A 27,668-nucleotide genomic window follows, 5' to 3' on the forward strand; every position below is an offset into this window, starting at 1 on the left:
GATACGTATTTTTGCGCATTTTTTGCGGTTGTACGGTAATTCGGAACATTGTCTACTCTAGTGATTATAAGGCATATACCTGCGTATCATATAGACTACACCACTGGTTGCATTTCGTACTGTTGTGAATACGATATGTAAGACAATTTTTTCGTTTTGTCTTATGTTAAGTGAACTCAGCACACAACATTTCCGATGTCACTGAATGCAACGTGGGAGAAAATGGGCGTGTCCCTGTTCGCCAACATGTCGGCGTAGGACTTTCTATCAAAACTTTTCAGCAACAAGTAAAGCCGCGTAGCTCACAGCATTTCATAAAGTATGGTGCATGAGCGCAGCGGACACTTAGCCAAACCTCTACACAATGGTTTGCTGAGTAAGCTGGCAGTTTTCGCCTTGTTTAACAGCCTCAGCGGGGCGACTTGTGAACGAGTCGCTCCGGAGCGATGCCTCGTCTGGGGTCCGGGGCTGAACCCCGACGTGGTTGTGCCGGTCCGCTACTTCTTCATTCAGGCGGCCAATTCAAACGGGGAAAACCTGACAGTGTCTCCAGGTAAGAACAAACAAAAACAAAAACTGACGAACCGTGAACGCCACACGACACGGGTGTCGTGGTTCTGGAATAAAAATAAATAAATAAAATAAAACATAACGGTGATGCTTGCTAAGGTTAGCTAATTCACAACGCCGCTTTTTGTGCTTCAAAGCTAAAAAAAAAAAAAAAAAAAAAAAAAAAGATATATGTTTAATGAAGACGTAGCGTGTGAACCTCGGCACGAATGACAGCGTTTGAGGGGCCAATTGAAGAGAGCCTCGCGGTGATGGGACGGTTTTCACACGGTCCTGTAAAGCGGTGCTAAAGCTCGTTTGTGGCTCTTAACTGTTAAGAAGAAGAAGAAAAAGAAAAGGGGGACGAGTGGTTGGTCAGTGACGTGTGCAGAAATAGTAGTTTTGGTTAAATTCAGAAATAGAGACATGTAAAAAGGAACGTCCAGCAAAATAAGGAAACTGACGCTTTTACTTCATCTCCATATCCGCAAAGACATCCGCTGCAACTCAGACGTTTTGACTGGTGGGGCCACAATGGGTTGTGAAATGCCAGAGGGTCAGCAGAAGATGGATGGAGTGTTTTGGTGACCCACCTCATAAGAGGAAAAATATATATCACTGGATATGTAGAAAACATGAACAATGAACAAAAGCAAATGTGTTTCTTTGAAGCCCAATGGCATTTAGTTTTTTGTTTTTTTTTAGTTTTTTTATTATTTTTTTATTGAAACGACTCTTATATACATCTATTTTATGACTTACTTCCAATTAATCTCGTTCCTCGAAGTTCGTGGGCCGGATTAAAGAACGTAACGGATACGGCCCCTGGGCTGTAGTTTGCCCAAGCCTGGCCTATATACGCAACACATTCTCTCAACAGAGATCAGTGCATCAAGTCTAGTCAAAGCATATATGCAAAATAGTATTTGTTCCTCCTGAAACGCCACCAACAGGGGGACTCGGTTTGTTGGAGGCAGCGGTGTCGCTTCCTCCCTGACCTTTGCTAACAGCACAGTGAAGAACCTTGGTTTTTCTGTCGTTTTTAAAAGCAACGGTGAAAAGTCGACTAGCTTAAGTTTGATTCCACCTTTCCTGATAGACGGCCTGATTGGACAGCGACGGCACTATGGGCGGGGTTTAGCAAGGTGTCGGTTCTGTTGAGTCTTTCTGTCCTCCTGAAGATGACAATTTAAACACTCATAAGAATTCAACAATACATCATTTAAAATGATATTTTACTCATGAGTTTACTCCAAAGTAAGATGTATTTCACTCAAACATTGACGAGGCCACACTCAGACCCATTATTGATTATGCATCTGCTTCAAACTAGTTAATGTGGTTGATAAGGAATCCTAATCTATCAGTAAAAACTGTACGTTACTCAGTTACTCAGTTACCCTTTGCTTCCCAATTGTTTTGCCCTGTTAGGTAAAGACACATTCAAAGTGAGGATAAGCTCACTGGACAAGAGGGAGCACATCCGCATCCACGTCCCTCCTCCTCTGGACCGGCAGGACGGAACCTTCCTGGTGAGGTACCGGCTGTATGGGACGGTGCAGAAGGGCCTGAAGGTGGAGGTCCATCACCAGGACGCCGCTGTGGCCAAGTCACCCTACAGCATCCAAGGTTTGTCGTCACAAGTGGTGGAGAGATTCACCAACGGCAGCGTGCAGATATTTCATTTTTTTCACTTGTAATTTGCAAAAAAAAAAAAAGAAAAAGCCAAAGTTGAATTCATTAAAGGGCAACAGTTGGACTCCTGTCACCTTTCATTGCTTTGCAGGTTCCGTGCATTTCACGTCACCTCTCTTGTTCATGACCACATAGTTTCAATATTTAATTTCCACACAAGTTATCTCAAAATGTTTTCTTCAGCTCTGTAATATTTACAAACTGCATTGTGACTGTATGCATGTTAGCAGTTAGCAGTTAAGTTAATGGTGTTAGTATTGTCTAAACCGGTGTTTTTCAACCACTGCGCCGCGGCACACCGGCGTACCGCGACATAATGTCATGTGAGCTGGGAAAAATGATCCAATTTCACTTAATTGGTCCAACAAAAAAAAAAAGAAGAAAAAATTCCATTGTGGAGTGACTGTGCTTTAACGGGAATGGGAGACTATTTTGCTCCCAGTTTATCAGCTTTGTGTGAATCTAAACAGGCAAGACTACAGAGACTGCATTGTCTTTATTAGGCTAAAAAAAAAACATATTCTATGATAGTTTTGGTTGGTGGTTTGCCATGGGATTTTTTTTTCAATGTGGAAAAAAAAGGTTGAAAAACACCGGTCGAAACAACAGTGTGCTGCTGGATATATTAGCAAACGGTGTCGCCTCTTGCTGTTAACACTGTCATCCAACCCTGATCTTTTTTTACGACTAATATTATTCTCATGGTCATTTGTTTGTATGCTCAGGTCCAGTCTACCATGAGTACTGCGACTGCCCCGTGTCGGACCCCTCCGACTGGCAGAGCACCATGCAGTGTCCGGCGGACGAGCCTCAGATTTCCTCCGACTTTAAGCCTTTTCCGAAGGTGGACCTGCAGCGCCTCAGACAGGAAGTGCCCCACCGCTTCGCCAACAGGGGGGGTCTCATCCACTACGCCGTCATCGACAACAAGCTGTACCGCCGCACCCTGGGGAGATACACCGACTTCAAGATGTTCTCCGACGAGATGCTGCTCTCTCTGAGCAGAAAGGTGCCCGGTTCGGCCTCTGCTCGTGTCGTTGCCCTCTAACGTGACCAAACTTGCCCCCGAATTCTCTTCCCGAAGGTGAGGTTGCCCGACGTGGAGTTTTTCATCAACGTGGGCGACTGGCCGCTGGAGAGTCGGAAGGCGGACGCCGTCCCCGTCCTGTCCTGGTGCGGCTCCACCGACACGCGGGACATCGTCCTGCCGACGTACGAGGTGACGCACTCCACCCTGGAGACCATGAGGGGCGTCACCAACGACCTGCTGTCTGTCCAGGGGAACACGGGTAACACCGCGGCTCTGTCACTGAGCCATTAAAGAAAATGACCAGCCCACTAACTTTTATATTGGTGCTGCCCTGCCTTTCAGGTGTGCAGACGGTAGTGGCTCACTGGGGGGGGGGTGTTACTTTAACTGAGATATGGGGTGGAATGCATGATGTATGCAGCTGCACTGGAACGATATCTCCGGCCCGGAAATTGGAAAATTGGAAATTGGAATTGGAAAACCTTTCTGATGATCATCACCTGCCCACGAGATCTGGACACATTGAAAATATATTGAGGTGTATTCCCATCAAAACCTGCAGTCACAGAGAGATTATAGTACCTAATTACAAATTACAGGCGTTGAACACACAAAATAAATGAGATTTCTGAAATGTATATTTACATTTGCTTTATAAGCACAAAACCAGTGAATCAAATCCAAATTTAACTTAAAATAAATCAGGGTTGTTTTTTTTTTGTTTTTTTTATGTCGCTCTGAGATGTTACCTTATTGTGCAAACAAAAAAAACACCCTGGCATCATCACCTCCCAGGCAGCGTGGGAACAAACTGGCGGCAGTTGAGTTTGGGTTAGAAAATGAGGCGGCAGATGGAGCCTCCCTCACCTCAGGCTCGTCGTCCTCATCCAGAGCAAACAGCAGGGAAGAGTTCTGTCAAGAAGTCAGCCTGTTTGTTACCCGCTGATCCGTCATGCAACACTTTATATTGTGCTTGGAACTGTTTTGAACCCAGTCCACTATTCTGCTGGGAAACCCGGCACAAAAAAAAAACACATTTTGACTTCAATATTGCGGTAGAAACTTGAGAAATGTCAAAGTTTCCACAGAAAGTGTTGAGTGCGATGTGCGGCGAGACCACCCAGCGCATTGCGTCTTTCTGCAGCAGGAGTCGGCTGTGCAGGATGTCAGCCTTGAACTTCCTCGTCAGGGCGTTGCCGTTCAACTTGTTCAACTCTAAATATCAAAAGAAATTCATTGTCAGTCAGCGTAATACCATTTGAATAAACGGCGCCTTTAAAATACGAAGAAAAAAAAAAAAGATGAATATAATTTTCTTTTCAAACGTGAAATAGCCACATAAGCTTAATTAATCTCCACGAGGCAGCTCTTGCTAGGCGGAGCTCTCTAACCACTGGGAATCTGTCCGGCAGGGCCGCCTTGGATTAACAAGACAGGCCGGGCGTTTTTCCGAGGTCGGGACAGCCGGGAAGAGCGCCTCCACCTGGCGTCCCTGTCCAAGGCGAACCCAGAGCTGCTGGACGCCGGCATCACGGGCTGGTTCTTCTTCAGGGACCAGGAGAAAGACGTCGGCAAGACGCCGCTCGTTGGATTCTTTGATTTCTTCAAGGTGAGGTCAAGGTCATGAGGGGACAACAGTTCTTTGAATCTCCCTAATTACTTTTGCGTTGATTACGTTAATCATAACGCGCCATTTTCACTTGAAGTGAACTGGTCACGTGAGCCTGTACGTCCCGATTGCAAAGAAATTTAAGAAAAGCACGAAAATATAAACAAAGACTAGCAATAAGGAAATGAATGATAAAAACAAAGGAGAGAGAAAAAAAAAGATGTGACACACACACAAAAAAAACAACAACAGATGATCGGTTGCAAAGTTTTTCTACTTTCTAACCGAAGTGCAATATTCGAACACCCCAAAATGATTTAAATATCTATCATATTCATTGTCCCCTGCCTTTCCAGTACAAGTACCAGGTGAACGTGGACGGCACAGTGGCGGCGTACCGCTTCCCCTACCTGATGCTGGGCGGCAGCCTGGTTCTGAAGCAGGACTCCCACTACTATGAGTTTTTCTACAGCCACCTCAAGGCCGGTGCCCATTACGTTCCCGTCAAGAGGAACCTCTCGGACCTCCTGGAAAAGATCGAGTGGGCCAAGGAGAACGACGCAGAAGCCCAGAGGATGGCCAGAGCCGGTCAGACTTTAGCCAGGGAGCTGCTGCAGCCCAGCAGGCTGTACTGTTACTACCACCGAGTACTCCAGGTGTACTCGGAGCGGCAGACGGAGCGGCCCGCGCGCCACGCGGACATGGAGCTGGTGCCTCAGCCCGACGACCACACGGCTGCGTGCACGTGCCAGAATCACCGACGGGAAACCAGCGAGAAGGATGAACTGTGATGACGTCCGCCCTTAGTGTGTTAGAAAATAATCAAGTATAGTTTTTAGTTTTTTTTTGTTTGTTTTTTTAAATAAAGAATGTGAATTTAGGTCCATCCATCCATCCGTTTTCAACACCCGCTTCTTCCTGAGCTCAGGGTCACGGGGGTCTGCTGGAGCCTCTCCCAGCTGTCATAGGGCCGATGAATTTAGGTCAATGTAAGTCATTTGAGGAATGACACTGCAAGACAAGGTTGCATTTGAAGCGCCTAACATTGCGCTTGAAAATGCTCGATAGTTTTTATACTATTATTTTCTATTTTTGTAAAGTTGCTGAAAATTCAGACATAACGTTCTGTTCCGTTAAAATGCTTCATACTGCCATGTACCAAGTATGTGTTCTTTGTCTTTACCACTAATCGAAAATACAGCTTTCATGGCCCTTATTAAAAATATTCAGTGAACTGTGACTCGGCAGTATGTCATTGACTTCCCCACAAGAATAAATGAAAAACGCAAAGATTGTTGAACTTATTCAGATCACACACAGTTAGACTTTATTGAATGCCTCACATCTTTTGAGCGAAGCCATTACAGTGTCTTACAATTGTATCACAACAAAAAGCCATGTGAAATGAGTTTGGTCCCACTGCATCCCAATTATTCTAACAAAACAATAAAGGCTGTATTGTTAACTTCTGTAAAGGTGTTAAGATCAATCTATTGTAGTATTTTAAGAAAGCACATCAAACACACAAAACAGAATATTTCACAAGTGCACTCAACAAAGGGGGTGCACTTGTAAAAAAAAAAAAAAGTACAGTCAGTTCAGTGTTCTGCAGTCTAACTAAGCAACAAAGTGCTTCTGCTACTGTATATGCCAAGGTCTTTGTAAGAGGAGAATGTTTGGTCTCCTTTGTTTTTACGAGGGTTTTAGTCACTCGAGATGAAGCTGTCGAGACCGACGGGACTCTGAAAACAATCTAAATGCAATTTGTGTTACTTTTTAATGGAGTTGCAGAAGAATGGAATAAAAAAAGTTTTTTTCTCACTCACGCTGCAGTCATTCTTTGGTCATCGTTTGCCATTTTTCAGTCTCAGGTATGCGGGTAGCACAGGTATTAAACAGCTTTTAAACACATGACACGTCTTTCCCAACTTTTTCCTTTGTTTAGTTTGGTGTGTTTGTTAGCTAACAGTGCGATAAACAACTGAAAGCCCCAAGATACTGTGTCCTTGTGCCTTCATTTCGTTTCAAAGATGCAACACTATCCATTCAGATTAATATAAATGTGTTTTGTAAATATGCAACATCGATAAATTCATAGATGACTCCGACTTTGACTCTCCAAATTATTTTCAAGTGCATACACAAACATTTTTCATTTGATATGTATGTAAAAACAAATGTGAGACACTAATATATATATATATTTTTTTAAATATCTACGACAGACACAAATCTGTTTAAAAGAATTTGGTATTTTCATAATAACAATGTATGTTTGCGCTGAGCTGTATGGCATTTGAAAGTTTGAGACCAGCTTGACACAAACGATCCACAAATGCATTTGTCCGAACGAGGCATTGCCGCCGGCCAATCGGATGTCTCCCATCTCATCAGCCAATTGCACAAGAACATCGTCACAGCCGACCTTGTCGCTGTATCTGGCAGCCTTGCGGACTATCTTCGCAGCAACACGACTAGCTTTTTTCTGCCCTTTGGCAGAATGTTTTTACGCCGACACCAAGACATTGTAGAGACAAAGTGACGCCCTAGGGTCATGTCATTAACATGCAGTGCAGCAGCTACGAGTCGTCTCCGGTCTCAGAGCACTGAGCACTCAGAGTATGGTGGCTTGGCAGATACACATACATCATCAGTCTGTGGACTGTTGGGTGTTTGCAAGCTGGCAACACAAAATTCAGTCAACTTTGTTTTATACTATTCTTTTTGTTTTTGTTGATGTGGTTTTATTTTTTTTCCTAAAATGTCCATGCATTGAAGCCAGCAAGTTTTGAAAACATACAGTAAATTCAAAGCGGCTGAAGGAGGACGTCTGATTAGCTACGGACAGTTCCTTGTCGGGGGAAACAAGATGTGATTGGTTAAAGATGGTCTGTGGACCAAAACGTTGAAACCATTTGGTTTGTTTTTGCACTGTTTTGTGCACCTATATGATTTACACAATGTATTTTTTTAATCCTGTAGCCTAGTGCATTGCAGTGCAGTGTAGTAGGACATTGCATTTGTCAGTGTGCAGTTGAGGGCGGGGTAGGCCTTGTCCACATGTGGTACATCGTTGAGGGATCTCAAAAGTTGTGTGCATTGAAAATGTGTTTGGAGAGAAAGCCCTAAATAATCTGTGAATTCTCCGGTTTGCATAATGTTGACCGAACAAACTGTGAAACAAAGAACAAAACCCAAACACGACTGGCTGCTACATTAACTGTCATTTTGAAAGACTAAGTGTTTGGATCGGCCCCACGGTTGTTCAGAATAACTGCTGATTACACCAGCAGTGGGTCACTGCTCTGACACCGTCCTGCTCCGGCCCTGCTGTGTTGATGGAACCACAATGGCTAATTAAATAAACAAACAAATCATATATAGTTGCATAACCCAGTGTCACATTAAGGCAATGATGTTGTGCCTCACACGACATCGCAGCTACGCAGATGTTCAGTACAACGGCACACCAAACAGTCGCTTCAAGAGATGAACGGCATACCCGGGAATAGACCTTTGTCTCAAGTAACATAATGGGGTGGATAATAATAATAATAATAGTAATAATCTTTGGTAGCAATAATCCGTGTCGTGGCAGTTGATAACTCAGGTCAGCTGAATTCAGCTGAATTTAATCATGAGAGTGAGAGGCTCCCCCTCCTTCTTGGTGACTATGGCTTGCATCATTCCCGAAGGCGTGTGGAGATACCTGGAACCCTTGAAGAAGTTCTCGATGAAGGCTCGGTCGATCTTGTTGCACTTCCCGATGGCGGCCTCGAAGTTGTTGCTTAGGACGCCGTAGATATTCCCCCTGTCGCTCTTCTTGCCCATAAACAAGAAGAGCGCGTAGCAGTCCTTGCCGATGGACGTGCAGAAGTCCACCAGTTTCTCGTGAGCATTCTTGTTACCCGACTCTTGCTGAGCGATCTGGACAGATTCGCTGAAGACCTCCGGGCTCACGCCGTTCTCCTCGCCGTTCTCCTTGTCGGGCAGGTGGAGGACCTGCACGGCGATCTGGATACGAGGGTTCTTTGTGGGCTTTTCCAACACTGCCCAGACCCAGTCGGCCCCAAGGAGAATGCGCTGCTCGGGCGTCATGGCAGTGCAGTTGAAGGCGTCCATCATGTTTAGGTTGACGCTCTGAGCGATGTAGGTCATGAGGAAGATCTGCCAGAGGACAAGAAGTTTTTAAAAAGGATTCCCCCCATTTCTGCCCCTCTGAACCGGTGATGTCCTTGAACCGTCTTACCTGGGTGAGGACCTCAGGGCTCGGCCGGAACTTGTCCTCGGGGTCTTTGAAGAGGAGGTACTCTTGAGTCCTCGACGTAGCAGCAGAGATGCAGTCGTTGAATAGAGGTATGAAGTCGTTGGGCTTGGCGACGGGGGGCTTTCTTAGCGTGGCAAAGATACTCGGTCGGAAGGGCGTGCTCGGCTCCAAGGGTGGCTGGCTCTGAGCGCCGCGCTTGAAAGAGTTGAGGAAGTTGGAATTCTGGAAGGGGTTTGCTGAGGGTTTTCCAACATTTTGGCCCATTGTGGACTTACGGCCCGGTGGGAGATCAGATGGTGGTCTCCCGGATACACTGAAAAGATTTGTGCTCGTGTCAGTAGTCGTGAGGAACTAACACGAACTGAACATCTGTTTGGTAAAAGTTAAGTTGAATGTTTAGTTCAAAAGATAAAAAAAAAAGTCCCCAAGACTCACAGGGGACATTAGGAGATAGCAACTAATGACATTTGATATTTAAATCTACTGCGTTTCAGTCCATTTCCCTCAAATATTTTACAATCTAAAGTGATTCGAGACACTCACCAGGAAGGGTCTGGAAGTTTCTGTTGTTCTGCGTCCACTACCTGACCTCCGCTGTGGCCCGCTGCCCTGCTAAGATAGACAGTTTTCGTACGCGTACGGTGTTGTTTTGAAGCTTAGTCTCCAGGTCTCCTGATGTGCACAGAACTTTGAGTGGGATAAAGAGGATTTTCTGATCCCAGGCTGGAAGGGACCAGGTGACATCACCAGGGTGTGTTCTTACTTGCGTGTCTTTTTTTTCTTTTTCTTTTTTCGTAAGTCAACACAAGACTCATCTTTCCAGTTAATTTGCTGCAGCAGCAGAGGCTAGAGGACTATGGTTTAGCCCCGAGGGTTTGATTGGTAAACAGAACCTTAACCGTTTTTTCTCATAAGTTAGACACACAAAGTGAGGACAGGTAGGTTGGGTTTGGCACCCTCAGTTCAAAGTGCTATACTGTAAAGCCACATTAGAGGATGTCAAAGACATATTGAGGTCTAAAAAGGGGAAAGATTGCAGGCTGGATTGAAAAATAGAATTGAATTAATTTCAATTTCAATTAATTTGGTTGTGTGTTCACATATGTCAGTTAATTAAAAGAACCAATCAACGTTTTAATATCTTGTTAACATGCATTTTACATGGCGTTAAGAAACGAAACCAATTACTTTGTTAGTACAATGTTAAAAACAAATAAAACGCACAGAAAAGTTTTACTCCCTTTAATCCCTGCATTTAACTCTTTTTTTTTAATCTCAATATGTCACACTTTTTTTTGTTGAATTGAATATGAACTTACTAAAATTTATGTTAGTTGTGCAAGTCTTGACGCTCTTACATGTGTTGTGTCTTAAAACCTGAACCAATAATCATCTTTGTGGAAAAATATGAAAGCATTTATTGGGCCGGTACCTGACAAATACACACAACGAACAGAGCAAAAAACACACATTTTAGCTGTGAGGTCACAGAATACGAATACCCCATTTTGCATTTACTGCGTGATGAACAAAGACAGGATATACTCATATATCTTCAAAAAGCATTTTTTTAACACAAATATTTCTGGCTGCTGATGTAAATTCTAGCCCTGTAAAGCTTATTTAGAGATATTAACAGTCTTTCAAGTACTGACTTGTCAGTGTGCATTTGAAACCATGTTTCTGTAAACCATAATTTGTCCAAATGCCATTTTCTGTTATTAATACAAAATAAAAATTGTCATAATTTTGTATTGTTCATTCTTAATACAAATTAGTATGTTAAAATGAAAAATGTCAAATGCAGCGTTAACAATTCTTTTTTCACCATGTGCACTGTAAGGCTAAAGCTAAAGCCTTGAATACACGTTTCGTATTCAAGGTCAACATTTGCATCCTCAAGTAAACCAACCAAGAAGATGGCGAAGGCGGTTCCCAAGTTTGCGTGTGCAGGCCACCGTAGTTGACTGGCAAGCTCAGGAGTGAGAGGGGAGTGTAAGAGCGCTGCAATCTAAAATGTAACCTCTTGATGTCGCTGTTTCTTCTCAAAATCTCCAGGTATTACAGACTTAACTTTTAAGTTTGTCGCAATCACTTTGTATTCATTTCTGTCTATGTGAATATGATGCTATTTACTCCAGCATAGTTGTGCATTTGGCATTATTGCTTAGTTTTATGATGCTGGTTTAATAAAAGCAGTCCACAAAAACAAAACCAAACAGAAAAAAACAAGTAATTATCATCCTTCTTCTTATTAAAGATGGTCCTGTTCTCCAAGACAAAATATACAGTACAGTTGACCAGTACAAAAGGGTATTTTGCAAGCAGAGAAGCAGGGAAACTCACAAGACCTCAACTGCTTGATTACAGGTCATTACTGTCAAAATGAATCTCTTTTTTTCCATTCGCCATTTGCAAGCAATCAACAGTGATTGTTCCGTGCATCGTGTGAAGTCCTGCGGTATCGCTCCGCGAGGCGTTATAAGGTGTCAGTGGATGGTAGAAGCAGGTGCAGAAGCTCCCGGCTGAATTAAGACAGTGGATGGATGGAGGTACAGTTCAGGAATCAGAGCGTCCGTGACACGTCGCTGCTTTTGACTGACAGCCTGGCGAGCCAATAGCGGCGGGTCCTTCAAACCAGTGCCGTCTGAGGGTGCCTCAGCTCCTTCCGCAGCTCATCTCGGCATAGCAGGTGCTAGAAGCAAAGCATCATGGGAGTTAAAATGTGTTAGGAAGCAGCTGGTTTGGTTGAATTTGAAATGTTCACGTACGGTGGTGGAAAAAAGTTTTTGGACACCTCATGCATTTTTGATGTGCTGTATTGTTAAGAATCAGTCTTTAGGTCTTCAAGTGCAGTTGATTTTAGTGCAGTGACCAATGGTTAAGATTCAAAAGATTGTATTTGTCACATGTCACATTACATGGCATGTACATTGGCTTACATGTACGGAGGAAATATCAATAGTCGCATTGTAAATTGTGTTTATAGTTAAACTTGACTAATTCAATTGTAACAATCACACAGGACCTCACATGAAGCTTGAAGTTTGTTGTTTCAAACCTGAGGGCCTGATTACTGCTGTGACTACAGCAAACAGGAGGGACTGACATCAGCCGGATGGCTCAAATCATGTGTGTTAACCAGGAAGGTTAAAAAAAAAAAAACCTTTTTACTTCCCTATGATGAGGAGAAACCCACACCTCTCTGTGAACATTTGCCTTCAAAGTCCATGACACCAGCAACATAGAGCTGTAATCTTAAAGGTCCTGTGTGTAATATTTGGCTTGATTTTTTTTTATTTTTAGAAGCTTAATATACTGCCCCATAAATACATTAATAAGAGTGGCCATATTTCTAAGGAAGCCTGGTGTGGACAATCCAGTATGCCTGACAGCGTGTTCCTTTTTTGGGGCGACTGCTCGAGTCTTCAAATTAACCAACGAAGAAGAAGGTGGTCCAGGTATCCAGGTTTGGGGTGCGCAGGCCACCGTAGCTTACTGGCAAGCTCGGGAGAGGGGAAGGAGAGTGAAAGACGCTGCAATCTAAAGTGTAACCACTTGATGTCGCCGTTTCTTCTTCAGAATCTCCAAATATTACACACTTAACCTTTAAGAAGATACGTGAAGGGTCAACCAATACTGCGCAACAGACGAATGCAAAAACAAGCAACGCTTCTGATTGTGCAGGATTATTGCTGCTTGATGTCGTCAGAGTGCAGCACCTGAGCCCTCCGCCGCTCAGCAACACGGGCCGCAAGACGGAGACGCGCAGAAGTGCATTCGACATCGACTCCTCCGTCAACCTCCCACCTGCAGTGAGCGCTCACGCAGATGTGTAACGACACTCCTCAGCTTCTCCGCCGCCGCGGGGGTCTCCCACGCTGGGACGAGATAGCAGCGGCTGTTTTGCTTTGGCTCTATGCTTATTTATTCTTCCCTTTTGTTTACCTACAACAATGGCTTCAGATTGTCACGGGGGGCCCCCCTACCAAAGACGCCCCCCGCACCTACGCAAAACCAGTCTCCCTCTTGCCAAAATGGGAGAACCTGCTGGTGCGAGACAAGGAGCTCTGCTCCCCCACTGTGTGTGAAGCGACTTCTTCATCTGGGCGATCCAAACGTCTGTTCAAGCCCGTGAGGAGCAGTTAGTTGCTGAGCGCATCGGCAGCTGAACAGCTCATTAGCGGTAGCAGCCTGTACGCGTGTGCGTGTGTGTGTGTGTGTGTGTGTGTGCGCGCGTGTGTGTGATGGTGCTTACTGTGAGGTTGTTGATGCTTTCAGACAGAGCTTCTATTTGCAACATGGTACCCTCTGTGATCGCCATCTGCAACACAAACACGGGCGCGCGCGCACACACACACCCACACACGTGCACAATGCAGACTGATGTGTTAAACCCATCACAAATCACGAGTGGTGAAGTACATGAACGCGTCCCCAATCATTCCGAGTTGAAAGCAGTCGTGCTAAAAAAAAACTGTATCAAGAAGCGTCAGAGGTGAAGCATTAGCATAAAGTATCTCGTCTCTTCCTGTTGAGTGGAATAAACCACGTCAAACAATATCAACTTTAAGATTTTTGAATTATCGGTTCAAGCTCGTGCATCACTTTTCGAACGTTATCTTGAAATCACGCAGCATCTTCACCAAAAAACGCATTGACTGGCCACTTTATGAGGGTGCAGTGTTCGATCACTTGTTCGCACGAATGGCCTTAATTTGGCCAATCGCACTGCTGATCGACAGGGATTTTTGACCACAATGTAACAATCTGTCCCGAAAAGTGAGCGCCAGTTGTGTGGGGGGAGAAATGTCAGGGGTCAAAGGTCAGACTGGTTGGAGACCACAAAAGGGCAACTGTAACGGTAACTCAACTAGTGGTTACAATCGGGATCATGGCATTGGTCCCACCTCCCATTAGTCCCATAAATTGCACGTTGGTCCGACCTTGCCTAACCCTAACCCTAACCCTAACTGTAATGTGAGGTTGGACCAATGGGCAATTTGTCGGACTAATGGGCATTTCCCTTACAATTAAGGTTAGCCGGTGACAGCAGGGCAGTGTCATGGCAGCGACAGGACTCTAGATGCGTCTGTGCATTGATTTTAACGAGTGACTCGCGGTATCTCTGTGATTGGCTCCCTCGATGCGAAAGGCTGAAAACTGAGCGAATCTCAAAATGTTTCGATTCCTCTTATGTTTTCCTGTATGCCGTGAAAATACTGCTGCACAAATGCTCAGAGAAAGTATCGCGTGTACACAGCCTTGCAGACACAACCCCCCCCAAAAAAGTTGTTTAGTGTTACTCAGTAAACCATCACAAACTTCAAATGTCTGATTTGAGAAATCTGCACTCCGTCAACCCCGGGTCTTTGTAGAGCCACCCAAGTAAGTACAGCACACACATTTTTGTGTGACTCCTTCCACCGACCGCTGGGCTTTAGTACGTTAGAAAGAGGAACCTGTTAACATGCTGAGGTCGAACATTACCCCTGAACCTCTTCACACATGCCGTCGCCATGTTGAGTGTGTGCGGTGGTAATGTTAGTCGCCATCCAGGCACAGATGTCAGCACTGTTAACAGCCAGACTGGAGGAGAAGGAGGAGGAGGAGGAGGAGGGTGGTGATGGAGGTGGTGATGGTGGTGAAGGCTTGTTAGAAGATGATGCGGGTTACTTATTGTCACTGTACTCATTTAGAAATAAAAAAAATCATTAAGAGTGGTGTCCAGTGTATACTGAAGAATCAAGGAGATACATCTAACTGACCGTGAAGGGATGATTGTGTGTTTCCACAAAAGGAAATGAAGGCTCTGGAGGATTTCTATAGACACTTTAATTCAAAATAAATGATTTTAAATGAATTCTTGCAAATCTCCCATCTTCCCTGTATGTTTTTTTTTTTCCACAAAAACGACACTTGACACACAAACAATTTTATTTTTCAAATGCTTTGATCAGTATATATATATATATATATATATTTTTTTTTTTCCTTTACATTAACGTGACCACAGCGAAGGTCTTGACACGTAGCCTTCAGCTGTGGCGCGGGACCTTCTTTTTAACTATAAAAATAACATTACAGGAAAATATGAAAAAATAACCGTACAAAAACCACCCCAGGTTCAAACTACTGCGCGTCCTTATAATCTGCTGCGCGGCGAGACATAAATAATTAAATAAAATCCCTCCGTATTTAGGATGCAAATATTGCACAAGTTCCCCTCAACCGTGTGACAAAAGCAGGAGAAAACAAAATTCCAAACTCGCGCGTCACATCATCACTGTCGTCATGAGGGTGGAGCGCTGATGGCATAACACTATACAGGAGATATCCGTATATACTGTTTGGTTACAGGAAGTGATGTCACGGGGGGGAGGGGGGGGGGAGTCTGGAGAGACGCCGGCTCTCTCTGGCTCTCTCTCTCTCTCGTCGCGAGTTAGACGATGGCACAGGACTGAGGTCGGGTTAGTGAGGAGCCAATAAAACAGAGTCTCCAAGTGCAGATTCACCACCTCGGCTTCGTGAATCTCGTCACTTGTTAAGGCACAGCGGGGGGCGGGTTGGCGGGCTGATGAGGGGGGCGGGGTTAGAGGTGCAAGGGCGGAATGTGGGGTTGGTCGGGTTGGGCTGAGGTATTATTACGGGCCGCAAGCAAAAAGGGGAAAGCAGAGGGTCGGCGGACTCCCGACGGTGGCGGCCGCCGTCGCGGTTGTCGTCGTCGCCGTCACAGCGACGCCGGCTCAGTTCTGCAGTCGGCGGCTCCGCCCACCTGGTCCCTGGGGCGCTCCGACTCCCGGTCCAGGATGGGGCTCAGGCCCCGGAAGCCGGCGTACGGCCGCACCTGCACCCCGTTGGCCGCCGCCCCCGCCCCCGCCCCCACCGCCGTGGACGAGGACGAGGAGGAGGACGAGGACTCGACCGGGCAGACGTAATCGGTGGAGTCGTCGGGCCGTCTCCTCCTCAGGTGGGCCAAGTTGGAGAAACCCAACTTCTTTGGCTGCGGCGGCGGGAGAGAGGAGACAGGAGAGGGGCGCCTTGAAAACGGTCACATGACCGGCACGATGCCTTAAAATTGGTCACGTGATCGGCAGGACGACTTCAAAACAGTCACAGTCCCCCACCCTCAATTGATTTATGCCTATTCAAACTATTTGCAGTGAAATATTCAACTTTCCCCTCTCTGCATTTGCCACCTTGCTTTTTTTTTAACCTGCCATCTGCTGATGTTCTGACCGGACCAAAACCAAACCTCAAACAGAAACTGCATGCGTTCAGTAATTATACTATGGGATGGTTGTGATTGTGTGCAATACATTATGTGTCATGTTATTATTATAAATGAAAGTACCTCATTCAGCTCAACATTCAAAACTGTGAAAGCGGGGAGATTAAAACTGGGACCCCTCTGTTGTGAGCAGTGGGTTTGTGTGCTGGTGTGAGCAGCTTACGGGAGACGTGCTTTCTAAGCTTCCTTTGGCTGAATGAAGCCACCGATTACATCGCACGCACGCACACACACACACACACACACACACACACACACACACACACACACACACACACACACACACACACACACACACACACACACACACACACACACACACAGTGTACTTGACCCTGAAGGTTACACTTGATCCACAAACCTACTAATATTTATCGCTCTGGGAGTTGCAGAAGAGATTTGAGATCCAAGGTCAAAAGGCGTCGATAGGCAGCGTCGCGACGCGTTTGGAGGCTGGATTATTCCTCCGTTTTTGAGTTAACTCCCTCAGTGCGGCGCACAAAGGGGGGTTAAAGCCGAGGCGGCGGCGACTGACTTCAAAAAGCTGCGATCGGGAACTGGAGCGGTTTCATTCTGCTCTCGCAAGCTTCAAACGGCGAGAGATTAAAGCGAGCTGACGCGACAGGGTTCCACCTGGGATTAGGAAGCTCTCTCGACGCTGACTCCCGGGAACGCCGCTCCCCCCCTCCGCTCCCTCCCTGGTACGCTACCTTGACTTTGGCGGTGATGCTGATCGGGGAGTAACCCGCCGCGTCCGTGTACTCCCTCTTCTCCAGCTGCGCCTGCGTCCCCACCAGGCTGTTGAAGTTGGTGGTCAGGTGGCGCCTCAGCAGCGTCTTCTGCGGGGGGATGTTGAGCAGCATGGCCAGCGTGTCCGAGTTGAAACGAGGCTCCAGCATCTGTGGAGACGAGAGACAAAGGGTCGAGGTCATCATCATCATCATCATCATCATCATCATCATCATCATCACCCCCCCGCTTCCTCCTCCTCCTCCTCCTCCTCATAATCATCTCCTCCTTCTCTTCCCCTACTGATCATTAATATCATCATCATCATCATCATCATCATCACCTCCTCCTTCTCTTCCTCCTCCTCATCATTAATATCATCATCATCACCACCACCTCCTTCTCGTCTTCATCATCATCATCATCATCATCTCCTCCTACTCTTCATCATCATCATCATCATCATCATCTCCTCCTCCTCTTCATCATCATCTCCTCCTTCTCTTCCTCCTCCTCATCATTAATATCATCATCATCACCACCACCTCCTTCTTCTCATCTTGATGATGATGATGATGATCATCATCATCATCTCTTCCTCCTCCTCCTCCTCCTCATTATCTGAAAGTGTGTGTGTTTGTGTGTGTATATATGAAGGACTCCTCCGGCTGTGGAAGTGTGCACTCACTACGAGCCCTCCGTGCACACCGCTGCCCCTCAGGTTTGGAGCGTACTCTGCCAGGTCCACAGATCTCAGCCACTCCATGACTCTGTGGTTGGACCACTGGACCACCTCACTGGGAGTGAACTGGTTCTGAGCGCAGAGAACAGAGGCAGTGTTGGACACAAAACAATGAATAATTACTTCACTTGAATTGAACATTTCCTTCACTTTTATTCCTCACAACTTCAAAAGCAGACGCTACCTCGTTGCTGGGCCTGCGTTTCAGACAGTTGGGGTGGAACTTGTTGACGTGGAGGACGTGGATGGCGCACTTGATGCTGAGGTGGTGCAGCTGGCTGCTCACTTTGAGGTACAACAGGTCGTTCTGCGGACAAGAAGCAACGTGGGGGAAACCAGATGAAGGGATGTGTCGTCTTTTCACGCGCGGTGGGGTTTTTTTCAACCCCGGAGCGACGTTCTCCGCTCACCACGGTGAGGTACTGCAGCATCTGTCCGTCCACTCTGCCCTCGTTGAACTGGTCTTTGTATTGCGGGAGGCCGATGTCGTCCAGCCACCCTTTTGGATCGCGAGGAAAAATAAGGTTAGAGTTGGCCCGGCGGGGAACCTCGAGATGCCGACGTGCGCCCTGGGGAACCTACGAGTGACCCAGATGAAGTCCAGCTCGGCGGACTTCTCGCCCTGCTTGTTGCTGACGGTCTTAATGGCCAGCTGGAGCTTCTTCCTGTGCAGAGGATTCTTCATGCCCAGTTCCTGTTGAGGCGGGTGCGGGAAACGTTAATCATAAAGTGTGTTACTCCACCTGCAGATAGATGCAAATTCCTGACCCTGACCACTGATGCTATCCTTTCTACTGAGCCTATCAACACTTTCTCCCAAGCTGTGTAATGACACGCCATATTGTCACACTTCATCTATTCATGCTTGATAATGCTGCCTTGTTCTTGTTCATTGTGCAATTTTTTTTATTTACTTTATTTTATTTTATTTTATTTTGTTTGTTTTGTTCTGTTTTTGTTTATTTAATATTTTCATTTTTATTTTATTCATTCATTTTCTTTATTACTATTATATATAAATGTTTTCCAATTTAATTGAATTATATTTCCTGTACCTTATGACATAAGGAGAAAAAATAAATAAATTATGATTGCCTCATGAGAAACATGTATCCAACGCGATGTACTCAGTGCAATAAAAATAATATAGAAAAAAATAAATTTAAAAAAATCATAAAGTGTGTTGCGGATCACGTACGTCCGCACTAAGTGAGCACGGAACATGAGCCGAAACCCGGTGAGAGTCCGAGTGGCAGCCACCAGTTGCGGGTTAGCGAGGCCTCCACTGCCGACCTAAACATACTCAGAAAAGTAAATTTTTCCAATATGTGTGATAGTAAGGTTGTTCTCTCTCGTTCTTTCTCTTCATGTCATATAATGTCCACTTGGTTGGACTGCTGCCAGTGTTGTATATTACAGTAGAGTCTATCCAATCATATTTCAGCTATCTTGTGTTGCCAGGTTCATGTTCTGAATCTGCCTGAGGCCTTCAGAATCAACACTGCAGGCTCCTGTCTGCTGTGCGTGAACGGCGCACCGTCAGTTGCGATAGCCAATCACATCTCGAGTCTGCGACGCCGAGGCCAGCTAGCTGGTCTTCCGTGTCCTGTGATTGGATAAGCACTGAGAGTCTAAGAGACTCAAGTTAAACGTGGGTATCCCTTAGCTGGCAAGACGAACCCACCATCCCCGACAGAGCAGGTAAAGATTTCAGATTTTAGTTGTTCATTTGCAATTTATTATGTGAATAACGTGGCGCATTGGGCAGCAGCAGCTGCGCCAACAGGTTCACTTGTTTTGCTGGTGCTGGACAGACAGGTGGAACAGACAAACGTCTCAGCGGCTGAGCAGATCGTCATGTCAGCAAGGCGGTAATCATCATTTTAAACCGACAATGCTCTGAGTAATGTGCGTGCGTGCGTGCGTGCGTTTACCCTCTCCAGGTCGTGCGGCGTGGCTGACAGCAGAGTCTGGCCCCCGCTGACCCAGTGGCGAGCCAGGATGCTGTACTGGCTGAGGCCAATTTCCTCCAGCCAGTCGCACACCTGCTCCGAGCTCCACTTGGCGAACGGGATCTTCAAGTTTCTGAAAACAAGGGCGAGACTGAGTTCAAAAGAATCCGCACACAGACTGCACTGACACTGAAGGCAACAAAAACTGTGTATGAACACAAATACAAAGTATATGTTAGAGTCAGCGTTCACTACATGTAGTTTTTCCATGTATCTTGCTCATATATTGATGTAGTATGCAGTATGTATCTACAATGTAGAAAGTAGTAAAGATAAAGAAACTGTACTATACTGTAACTGCACTGTAATTGTACAAAACTACCACCCGTTTCCATCTGCACTGCATCACTTTTCATTGAATGTTTTCTATTTACTGTCTATATATTCCATATATAATCTGTCAGACAGGTGTGTGTGTGTGTCTGTGTGTGTGTGTGTGCATCCCTCACCGTGTGTTCCCTGATCGGGCCAGTCTTGGTCCCGCCGTCGCTCTGAAGCCTCCTCTCTTGAACTCGCCCAGCTCGGGGTCGTGACCCTGGGCCGGACTGCCCGACTGGCTGCGACGGATCCTGAGGACGGAACGAAGCTCTTCATCGTTTCCGAGCGGGAAAACACAAACAGGAAAAAAAAAAAAAAAAAAAAAGGGACGCGGCCACAGAGACGCGCTGAGACACGAACCTCCCCCACAGCTTCTTGATGCCTCTCTCTCTTTTCCTGTTCTCGGGGGAGACGGGGGACTGCTGTCCGGAGTCCACTCCGGACGAGAGCGGGGACACGTCGGAGAGGACGCTCTCCTCGGGCTTCTCTAGACGGCCTGCTGGGGCCGAAACACAGGAGCACATGATGATGATTGGTAAAATAAATGGAGGAGCATGGTGGTTGAAAACGAAAAGCCTATGGGGGCCTTCAGGTTGGACAAAACCATATCTTTGCCACTGGATTACAACATGGCAATCTGCCAGAAATGAGGGCACAATTCGTTTGGATTTTTCAGCCCTGCCGTGTTCCAGCCCAGTGATTGGTCGAGGCACATGGTACCCACCAACATCATAGAGGTCATGCTTTCCGGGCGATCCTGCGGCGGTGGTTAGCGGAGGGAGGAGGGAAACCAAGCAGAGGACAGAGAGCAGAGGGAAGCGTTAGCAGGCGTCTTCTTCACCGTCGGGTTACATATCGTTATCCCAGTCAGCTTGTGCATTCGCAAAAGAACGTGGAAGCCCAAGGCTGACGCAAACCTGGGCCCGACTGTTCACAAACAACACGAGGCTGCTTCTTTCATTTATAATGACGCTCTCTAGCAGCCGGTTACAAAAATGCGACGCTAAAAAGCTCCCAGAGCTGATTTCCCACCTGCTCGCAGTTTAACCAAGGTGTGGAGCTGCCGTTCCCTGTGTGTCAATAAGTCTTTGGGTGAGAAAGTCGCCAAGCCTCCTCCTCGAAATGAATACTCTGCTTGTCTACTCGCCTTGCTCGCCCTTTCTCCGCGTCGGGACGTCGTCGTTTGTTTACGGCGGCGGTGCCTGAGCTCGCTGAAGCACACGCAGCCTTGAGCCGGCGCTCTTCGCCCCCTCGCGCCCCCTCTGACTTACCCCTCTGCTTTAATCTCCGGCTCTGCCTCACACTTGGGTGGCTGTGTGTGTGTGTGTTTGTGTGTGTGTGCGTGTGCGCTTATTAGCTCCGAGACAGCCTGTGCGTGTGCTGCTGATGCGGGAGAGCCGGGAATTATCTTCGACAGCTCTTTGAGTCATGAGGGAGCCCCCATAATCCTGGCCACGGAGCGGCTTGATCCTCAGTGAAAAACACCCTGACTCAGCTCACACACACACACACACACACACACACACACACACACACACACACACACACACACACACACACACACACACACACACACACAGGTATTGGTAAAAGCTTAATAGACTGCCCATCCTTGCGTGAATAAACGTGCATAACTGCAGTAATAAAACTAACTTGGTTTTCCTACCCATAGAACGGTTCTTCTTTATACATAAGAATACACATATAACAGGGGTCTTGCTTCCATTTAGCTGCCACATTTCTAAGGAAGCCCGGTGTGGACAATCCGGCTCGCCTGACAGTGCGATTTATATTTAGGGTGACTGCTTGCGTCCTCAAATAAACCCACAAAGAAGAAGGTGGACGAGGTATCCAGGTTTGTGTGCGCGGGCCACCGTAGTTCACTGGCAAGCTTGGGAGCGGGAGAAGGGTGAGCGCTGAAATCTAAAATGTAACCACTTGATGTCGCCGCTTCTTCTCAAAATCTCCTAATATTACACACTTGACCTTTAAGATGAGAGCTCAAAGGAGTGGACGAGTGAGTGTTTGTTTTTGTGTTACTCTTTGCTGAACTATTTATTAGCTATTTAGCACTGCCAAGGACTTGTTACAATGACAAGAAAGAGATATTCTGTATCTGCAAATGTGGATCGCATATTTGTTTGCATAAGGCAGCCTCACACTGGCAAACTGACAAACACACACACACACACACACACACACACAAGGACGCACGCCCACACACACCCTCTGAGGGTCGCCTCTGAAGTGGCGACATTAGTGGTATGAAGAGAGCATACGGTACCTAAAGCCGGAGCGCTGGCGCTCCTGCAGCGGACTGGGGGGAGCGGCAAAGGAGAAAGCAGGAGGAAGAGGATACACATAGGAGAGGAGGATGTGGAGGAAGAGGAAGAGGAAGAGGAGGAGGAGGAGCCAAGTTAGTAGAAAAAATATAGGTTTAATAACAGATCAATAAGATTAAGATTGAAGTGAAGAACAAGCAGGTACACTACCAGTCAAAAGTTTGGACACACCTTCTCATGCATTTGTTTTTCTTTTTTTTTTTTTATCTTTACAACTTTCTAAACTGCAGATAGACCCTGAAGACATCAAACATATGCGCAAGATATATTTATGACATAAAAGACGTTACAGGGAGTCCAAACCTTTGATTGGTAGTCTATATACACATACGGTGGGAGGGGGTTATTGTGCAACGAGTGCAACAGTTGGATTTACCTTTAAAAAACAAACAAACGGACAAACGTCCCAAAAGCAACACAAGTTTCTGTTTCCCAGATGTGATCGGCGTTCACTGCTGTAACGCAGAGGCTTATTTCTACATTAACGTAGACTTAACGGAATCGCCTTAACGAGACGGGGTACGATTATGGCGAAGCTGTATGATCCCACTTTCGAAACGATAAGACGATCCCGATCCTTGAGACGGAAACTGGGACCCGCTGAGAGTGCGAATGTATTAAGATAGAAGCTGCCTCCATCCGGCAGATACGTGGCTAAATGATGGTCTCGTGCTGCCAGCATGTAAGTGTGCGCGAGAAAGTTGAAGAAGACCAAAAGGTGGAAAAGTGCTTAAAGTTTGAGAGGTACAAACAAAAATGTCTTCTTCTTTTTTTCTTTTCTTTTTTTTTTGGGGGGGGGGGATATTTAAAGCAGTAAATTCGCTTGGGGGACACTTTTAAAATCAAGAGTGACATCATTAAGAGGTTTCTAAAAACGACAAACTAATTAGGTAGTTTAAAAGTTTAAACCTTCTTTTCCTGACAGCTGTATTAAGCTCACACCAGCAAGGCTAGACAGCCCGAATGCCCCCTCCCAAAGCGGCCGAAGGTACTACACTGTTTGAGTGACGCGCAGGACGTCAGAAAGTGTTAGAAATGCGTCGAAAAAGATTGCACCAGCTGCACAAAAAGCTCAAGCTGTGCGTTTTTTTACGATGGCCAGCAGGAGAGTCTTTGACGTGGGGGCGTGAACGTGACTTGTGGCTGAGCTGCCACGCTTCACATTAGCTGCAGAGGGAGCGCTGAGGCCACGTTTTAAGCTGTGGGGGCGGCACCCCTGCAGTCGGATCATTAGATTAAAGCGCATTTCAGCAGTCGTCCAAAGACGCAGTGCAGCCCTGATGTACTGCACAAGCTCAGAGGGTTTTTTGCAGTTCAAATGTGATTTACACAGCGGATGTGAGATCTGCTGTTTAAAATCGATAGTTAAAACTTGACAATGAGCTGAACGGGATTCATTATGTCTTCATTTAACAAGTACGATTGTGGGTATTTTTCTTATTGTATTGTGAAGGTACGAAAACAACACCTAAACATTCTATGTGTCTGTGATAAAAAGAAAAATACCAACAATCGTATTTAGCAATGATCTGTTTTACACCAAAGTGTTGATCTGCGTAGGAGTAGATGTGGAAGCATCAAGTTCTCCATCAGCTGCTGTGTGAGATCTACCTCTCTGAAGTTTGGTTTGAATTATCTTTAAAAAAGAAAAAGAAAAAGAAGCTGAATTGTGGACTCACTGAGGCTGTAGTCCTGGTCGCGGCTGTGGATGGGAGAGAGCTGCACCGGGGAAAGATACTCGCCGCCCCCCTCGCCGTTCAGCTCGGGCCTCAGCTCGCTCTTTCGGCTCCGCTTCCCCGGCAGAGTCTGGTACTTACTCAGCTCCAGCGGTGGATTCTGTAACATATAAATGTGTTTGTTAAGGATTTCTCTATGATGGAGCTGCATCCTCAAACAGTCAGCATAAATAACAAAAACTTGCATGAATATTTCAATACCAAATGTACTCAGACATCGTGACATCTATCATTAACATAAGTTACCTTTGGCCACAACAATTACAAGAGGAGCTCAAAGCGGTGGCCATTGGCAAACTACAGCTTGGGTAACGTTGGCACAAAGTGTCCAATGGGATTGCTGCACATGTATTTTCAGTTTCTTGCTTAAGGGCCCCCGGTGTAGTTGAATGAGGCCTCTATAAGTATAGAAGTACTTATACAAATGAAATATTTATGCAAGATTTTCTTTCTCCTGATGTGTGTTTACATTATTTTGGCTGACTCCACACACACACACACACACACACACACACACACACACACACACACACACACACACACACACACACACACACACACACACACACACACACACACACACACACACGTGTGCCTGAATATGAGTCACGGACGGACTTTAGGCCCCTTGCTCTGTTGCGTAACACAGTGGTCATAGTGTCCTTTGGAGGGTAGATGTCTGATGATGCCAGTGTCTGACCAGGCATCCAACTCACGGCGCTCTGACAGGATCCAAGGAGAAAGGCCAGCAGAAAGAAACAGCTGGGAGGCAACTGTGATGCCGAGTGTTGCTGACAGCCACTTCAGGTGGGTCTTGGCCCTTTTTCTCTGTGTATGTGTATGTGTATGTGTGTGTGTGTGTGTGTGTGTGTGTGTTTACAGCGCGGACATTTGCCGAGCAGAGGGTGTGTGCGCGACTGATCGTGTAGGAGGCATCTCCTCTCTTATGCTCTCAAAAGGAAACTTATCTGTGAACTTTGCTCGTTGCACTGAGGACACAAGGTCAAAGGTCATGCAGGGGAGGGCACTATAACCCTCCCCCCCACCCCTCAATTCTGCGGCTCATTCGTTTTTCCTTTAGCGTGTGACGGAAACACGTGACAGCGTAAAAATCCGACCAGCGAAGCGGAGGATGTAGCGTGCGTGCGTGCACGTGTCTGCGAGGGTTACAAGCTGGAAGTCATGCAGCAAATCAGTACCTCTCCACCTACGTCTGATTCACTTTCGACCGGCAGGAACTCTACGGCCTGTAGACGCCAGACACACACACACACACACACACACACACACACAGAAGAAAGAGAGAGATCAAAGAAGAACCGCACCGACGGGGTTAGCAAGTTAGCATCGGAAACAACCAGGAAGGAACAACAGCAGCAGCTACGCTCACACACATAGATCCATGTAAAAATGTGGCTCAACATTTTAGCTCATTGGGGAAATAAATGAAAGGAGGGCATTGGGTTGTTTTGTCCATGCAAACACTTGATGCGATCCCAACTTCCTGGTTGGGTTAGAAAATCCCACTTATAGCACAATTCAACCCTATGTTGACGTGTCAACTTTTGTTATGGTCAGAACGGAATTTTCAGCTCATTGAGCCATAGGCGGGATGTGAACTCATTACAGAGAAAGAGAAAAAATATTGCCCCGATGTACATGTGAATAAGAAGAAGAAGCTGTTGACCCCGAGAGAGACAAACATAAAATGAAACGTGTGGCTCCCGCTCAGGGGGCTTGGGGTAGAGTTCAGGAGGTGAAGCGTCTGATCACGTGCGTCGTCAGCTGTGTCTTCCGTCAAATTACTTTGGTTTTGATTCTATTCTTTTTTTTTCTGATTAAACGATCAATACGTGTATGTTCGCATGCAGTGCATAGAAGTGAGGTTAAAGGTCCAGTGTGTAATATTTGGCTTGATTTATCATTTTTATATTGGTAAAAACATAATATACTGCCCAATAATGCATTAATACAAGTGTATAATTGCAGTACAATAAAAGTAATTTGGTTTTTGCACTCTTGGACTGCCATTTTCTCTAAGGAAGCCTGGTGTGGACAATCCAGCGCGTTTTACAAGCACATATCTAATGAGGGTGAATGCTCGCGTCCTCAAATAAACCAACGAAGAACAAGGTGGACGAGGTGTCCTGGTTTGGGGGGACAGGCGAGCGTAGCTCACTGGCAAGTGCAGCTCACTGGCAAGCGCAGGAGAGGGAGGGTACGGATTCCCTCAGGGGACGCAAATTAAGGAGCTAAATCTAAAAGGTAACCACTTGATGACGCTGTTTCTTCTTCAAAATTTGCAAACATGACACATTTAAGCTTTATAAAGTTGCACTGAAACAATTTCAATTGGACTGAGGATGATTTTTGCACATGTGAATGTAGCTGCTGGTTGTTTAGGTACAAAACAGCAGATTAGCGACGATTAGAAAGCAGATGTGAAAACCTAGATCTCACACACACACACACACACACAGATTAATATTAATGATACACTGAGTGATCAAAGGAGCCGGTCGGATGCCAAACCTTTCGTAGAGATCCGCTCTGCAGCTCTTCCAGGCTGCTGGACAGCAGCCTGCGCTGGTGCCTGCAACGACACGACTCGAGAGTTGAGATGTCGTCGACTTCCGTTTCAGAGCGGAAAAACCCAGGAAGAGGTTCCACTTACCAGGAGCCGTTAAAGAAGCTTGTGTCCCCCGCCGACACTAGCGACGTTTCCATGGAGTTCTGCATGCTGCAACGGGAGGCACGAATGATTAAACAGGGAAGCTGCGAGACACGTTTTGCGAGAAAAGCTGCGCTTTGCCCTCGCGTACCTGGAGTCCAATTCCCTCTGGTAGGGAGACGAGGACAACATGAGCGGAGAGGAGCCTCTGGACGACATCTAGCCGGGGACAAAACACAATTATGTTTTTGTTTTTTTGTGGTACCACTCGACAGGGAAACAAACTGTGCAACCCCACAAGACGAGGGGGAGGGGGTGCCCCACTGTTTTTTTTTTTCTTTTTTCTCCCAATTATTCAGAGGCCCTAACAAGTCGCAATTTGGCTTTGCATTGGTTGTCTCACCTCCGACCTGAGGAAGTCCGAGTGCGCTTTGTGCGTGATGGCTCTGAGTCTCAAGCTGCCGCTCAGCTCCTCCTCGCTGCTGCCTGGAGGGCAACGACACACAAGCGTCAAATAACGGCGGGAAAGTAACGCACCCCTAAAGTTGAGCTTGGGCAGGGGGAGTAAGTGAGCTGCTCGAACCCTGTGTGAGCGCCATGACGTCCCTCATCTTCCGGTACTGGCCCAGCAGGACACTCAGCTCCTCTATACGGCGGTCCTGTTCTCAGCGGATGAT

General features: G+C 46.3%; 3 protein-coding genes across 21 annotated transcripts in view; 1 reads left to right on the forward strand and 2 right to left on the reverse strand.

Annotated features, from left to right (window-relative positions):
• Positions 1-220: 220 nt before the first annotated feature.
• poglut3 (protein O-glucosyltransferase 3) lies at positions 221-6,123 on the forward strand. Its single transcript, XM_076042620.1, has 6 exons — positions 221-553; positions 1,981-2,178; positions 2,970-3,253; positions 3,329-3,533; positions 4,687-4,883; positions 5,240-6,123. Exons 1-6 carry the CDS (start codon positions 322-324, stop codon positions 5,672-5,674), a joined length of 1,551 nt encoding a protein of 516 aa, XP_075898735.1. The 5' UTR covers positions 221-321; the 3' UTR covers positions 5,675-6,123.
• A 52-nt stretch (positions 6,124-6,175) lies between these two features.
• Positions 6,176-9,947, reverse strand: rep15 (RAB15 effector protein). The gene is made up of 3 exons (XM_076042622.1): positions 9,694-9,947; positions 9,133-9,463; positions 6,176-9,050 (listed from the first exon to the last, which is right to left on the reverse strand). Exons 2-3 carry the CDS (start codon positions 9,412-9,414, stop codon positions 8,505-8,507), a joined length of 828 nt encoding a protein of 275 aa, XP_075898737.1. The 5' UTR covers positions 9,415-9,463; positions 9,694-9,947; the 3' UTR covers positions 6,176-8,504.
• A 597-nt stretch (positions 9,948-10,544) lies between these two features.
• The window catches only part of ppfibp2b (PPFIA binding protein 2b), a 68,398-nt gene continuing 51,274 nt past the window's right edge, over positions 10,545-27,668 (reverse strand). For 11 of the 19 annotated variants that reach the window (XM_076042541.1, XM_076042542.1, XM_076042553.1 and 8 more), the window contains 19 exons: positions 27,575-27,650; positions 27,395-27,477; positions 27,143-27,210; positions 26,995-27,060; positions 26,820-26,913; positions 24,264-24,420; positions 22,527-22,559; positions 20,967-20,999; positions 20,603-20,741; positions 20,374-20,493; positions 19,847-19,997; positions 18,495-18,606; positions 18,323-18,411; positions 18,097-18,219; positions 17,859-17,984; positions 17,152-17,340; positions 15,926-16,153; positions 13,409-13,474; positions 10,545-11,845 (listed from right to left, as the gene is read on the reverse strand). In XM_076042541.1, coding sequence (XP_075898656.1) covers positions 11,783-11,845; positions 13,409-13,474; positions 15,926-16,153; positions 17,152-17,340; positions 17,859-17,984; positions 18,097-18,219; positions 18,323-18,411; positions 18,495-18,606; positions 19,847-19,997; positions 20,374-20,493; positions 20,603-20,741; positions 20,967-20,999; positions 22,527-22,559; positions 24,264-24,420; positions 26,820-26,913; positions 26,995-27,060; positions 27,143-27,210; positions 27,395-27,477; positions 27,575-27,650 — 2,016 coding nt within the window. In that variant the 3' untranslated portion in view covers positions 10,545-11,782. The remainder of the gene's footprint in view (positions 11,846-13,408; positions 13,475-15,925; positions 16,154-17,151; positions 17,341-17,858; positions 17,985-18,096; positions 18,220-18,322; positions 18,412-18,494; positions 18,607-19,846; positions 19,998-20,373; positions 20,494-20,602; positions 20,742-20,966; positions 21,000-22,526; positions 22,560-24,263; positions 24,421-26,819; positions 26,914-26,994; positions 27,061-27,142; positions 27,211-27,394; positions 27,478-27,574; positions 27,651-27,668) is intronic. The other 8 variants (XM_076042544.1, XM_076042546.1, XM_076042548.1 and 5 more) reach the window with 8 other exon arrangements.

Source organism: Nelusetta ayraudi, unplaced genomic scaffold (assembly GCF_046127955.1).
Source record: "Nelusetta ayraudi isolate G7.1 ecotype Tasmania unplaced genomic scaffold, CSIRO-AGI_Nayr_v1 ptg000071l, whole genome shotgun sequence".
Classification (NCBI taxonomy): domain Eukaryota; kingdom Metazoa; phylum Chordata; class Actinopteri; order Tetraodontiformes; family Monacanthidae; genus Nelusetta; species Nelusetta ayraudi.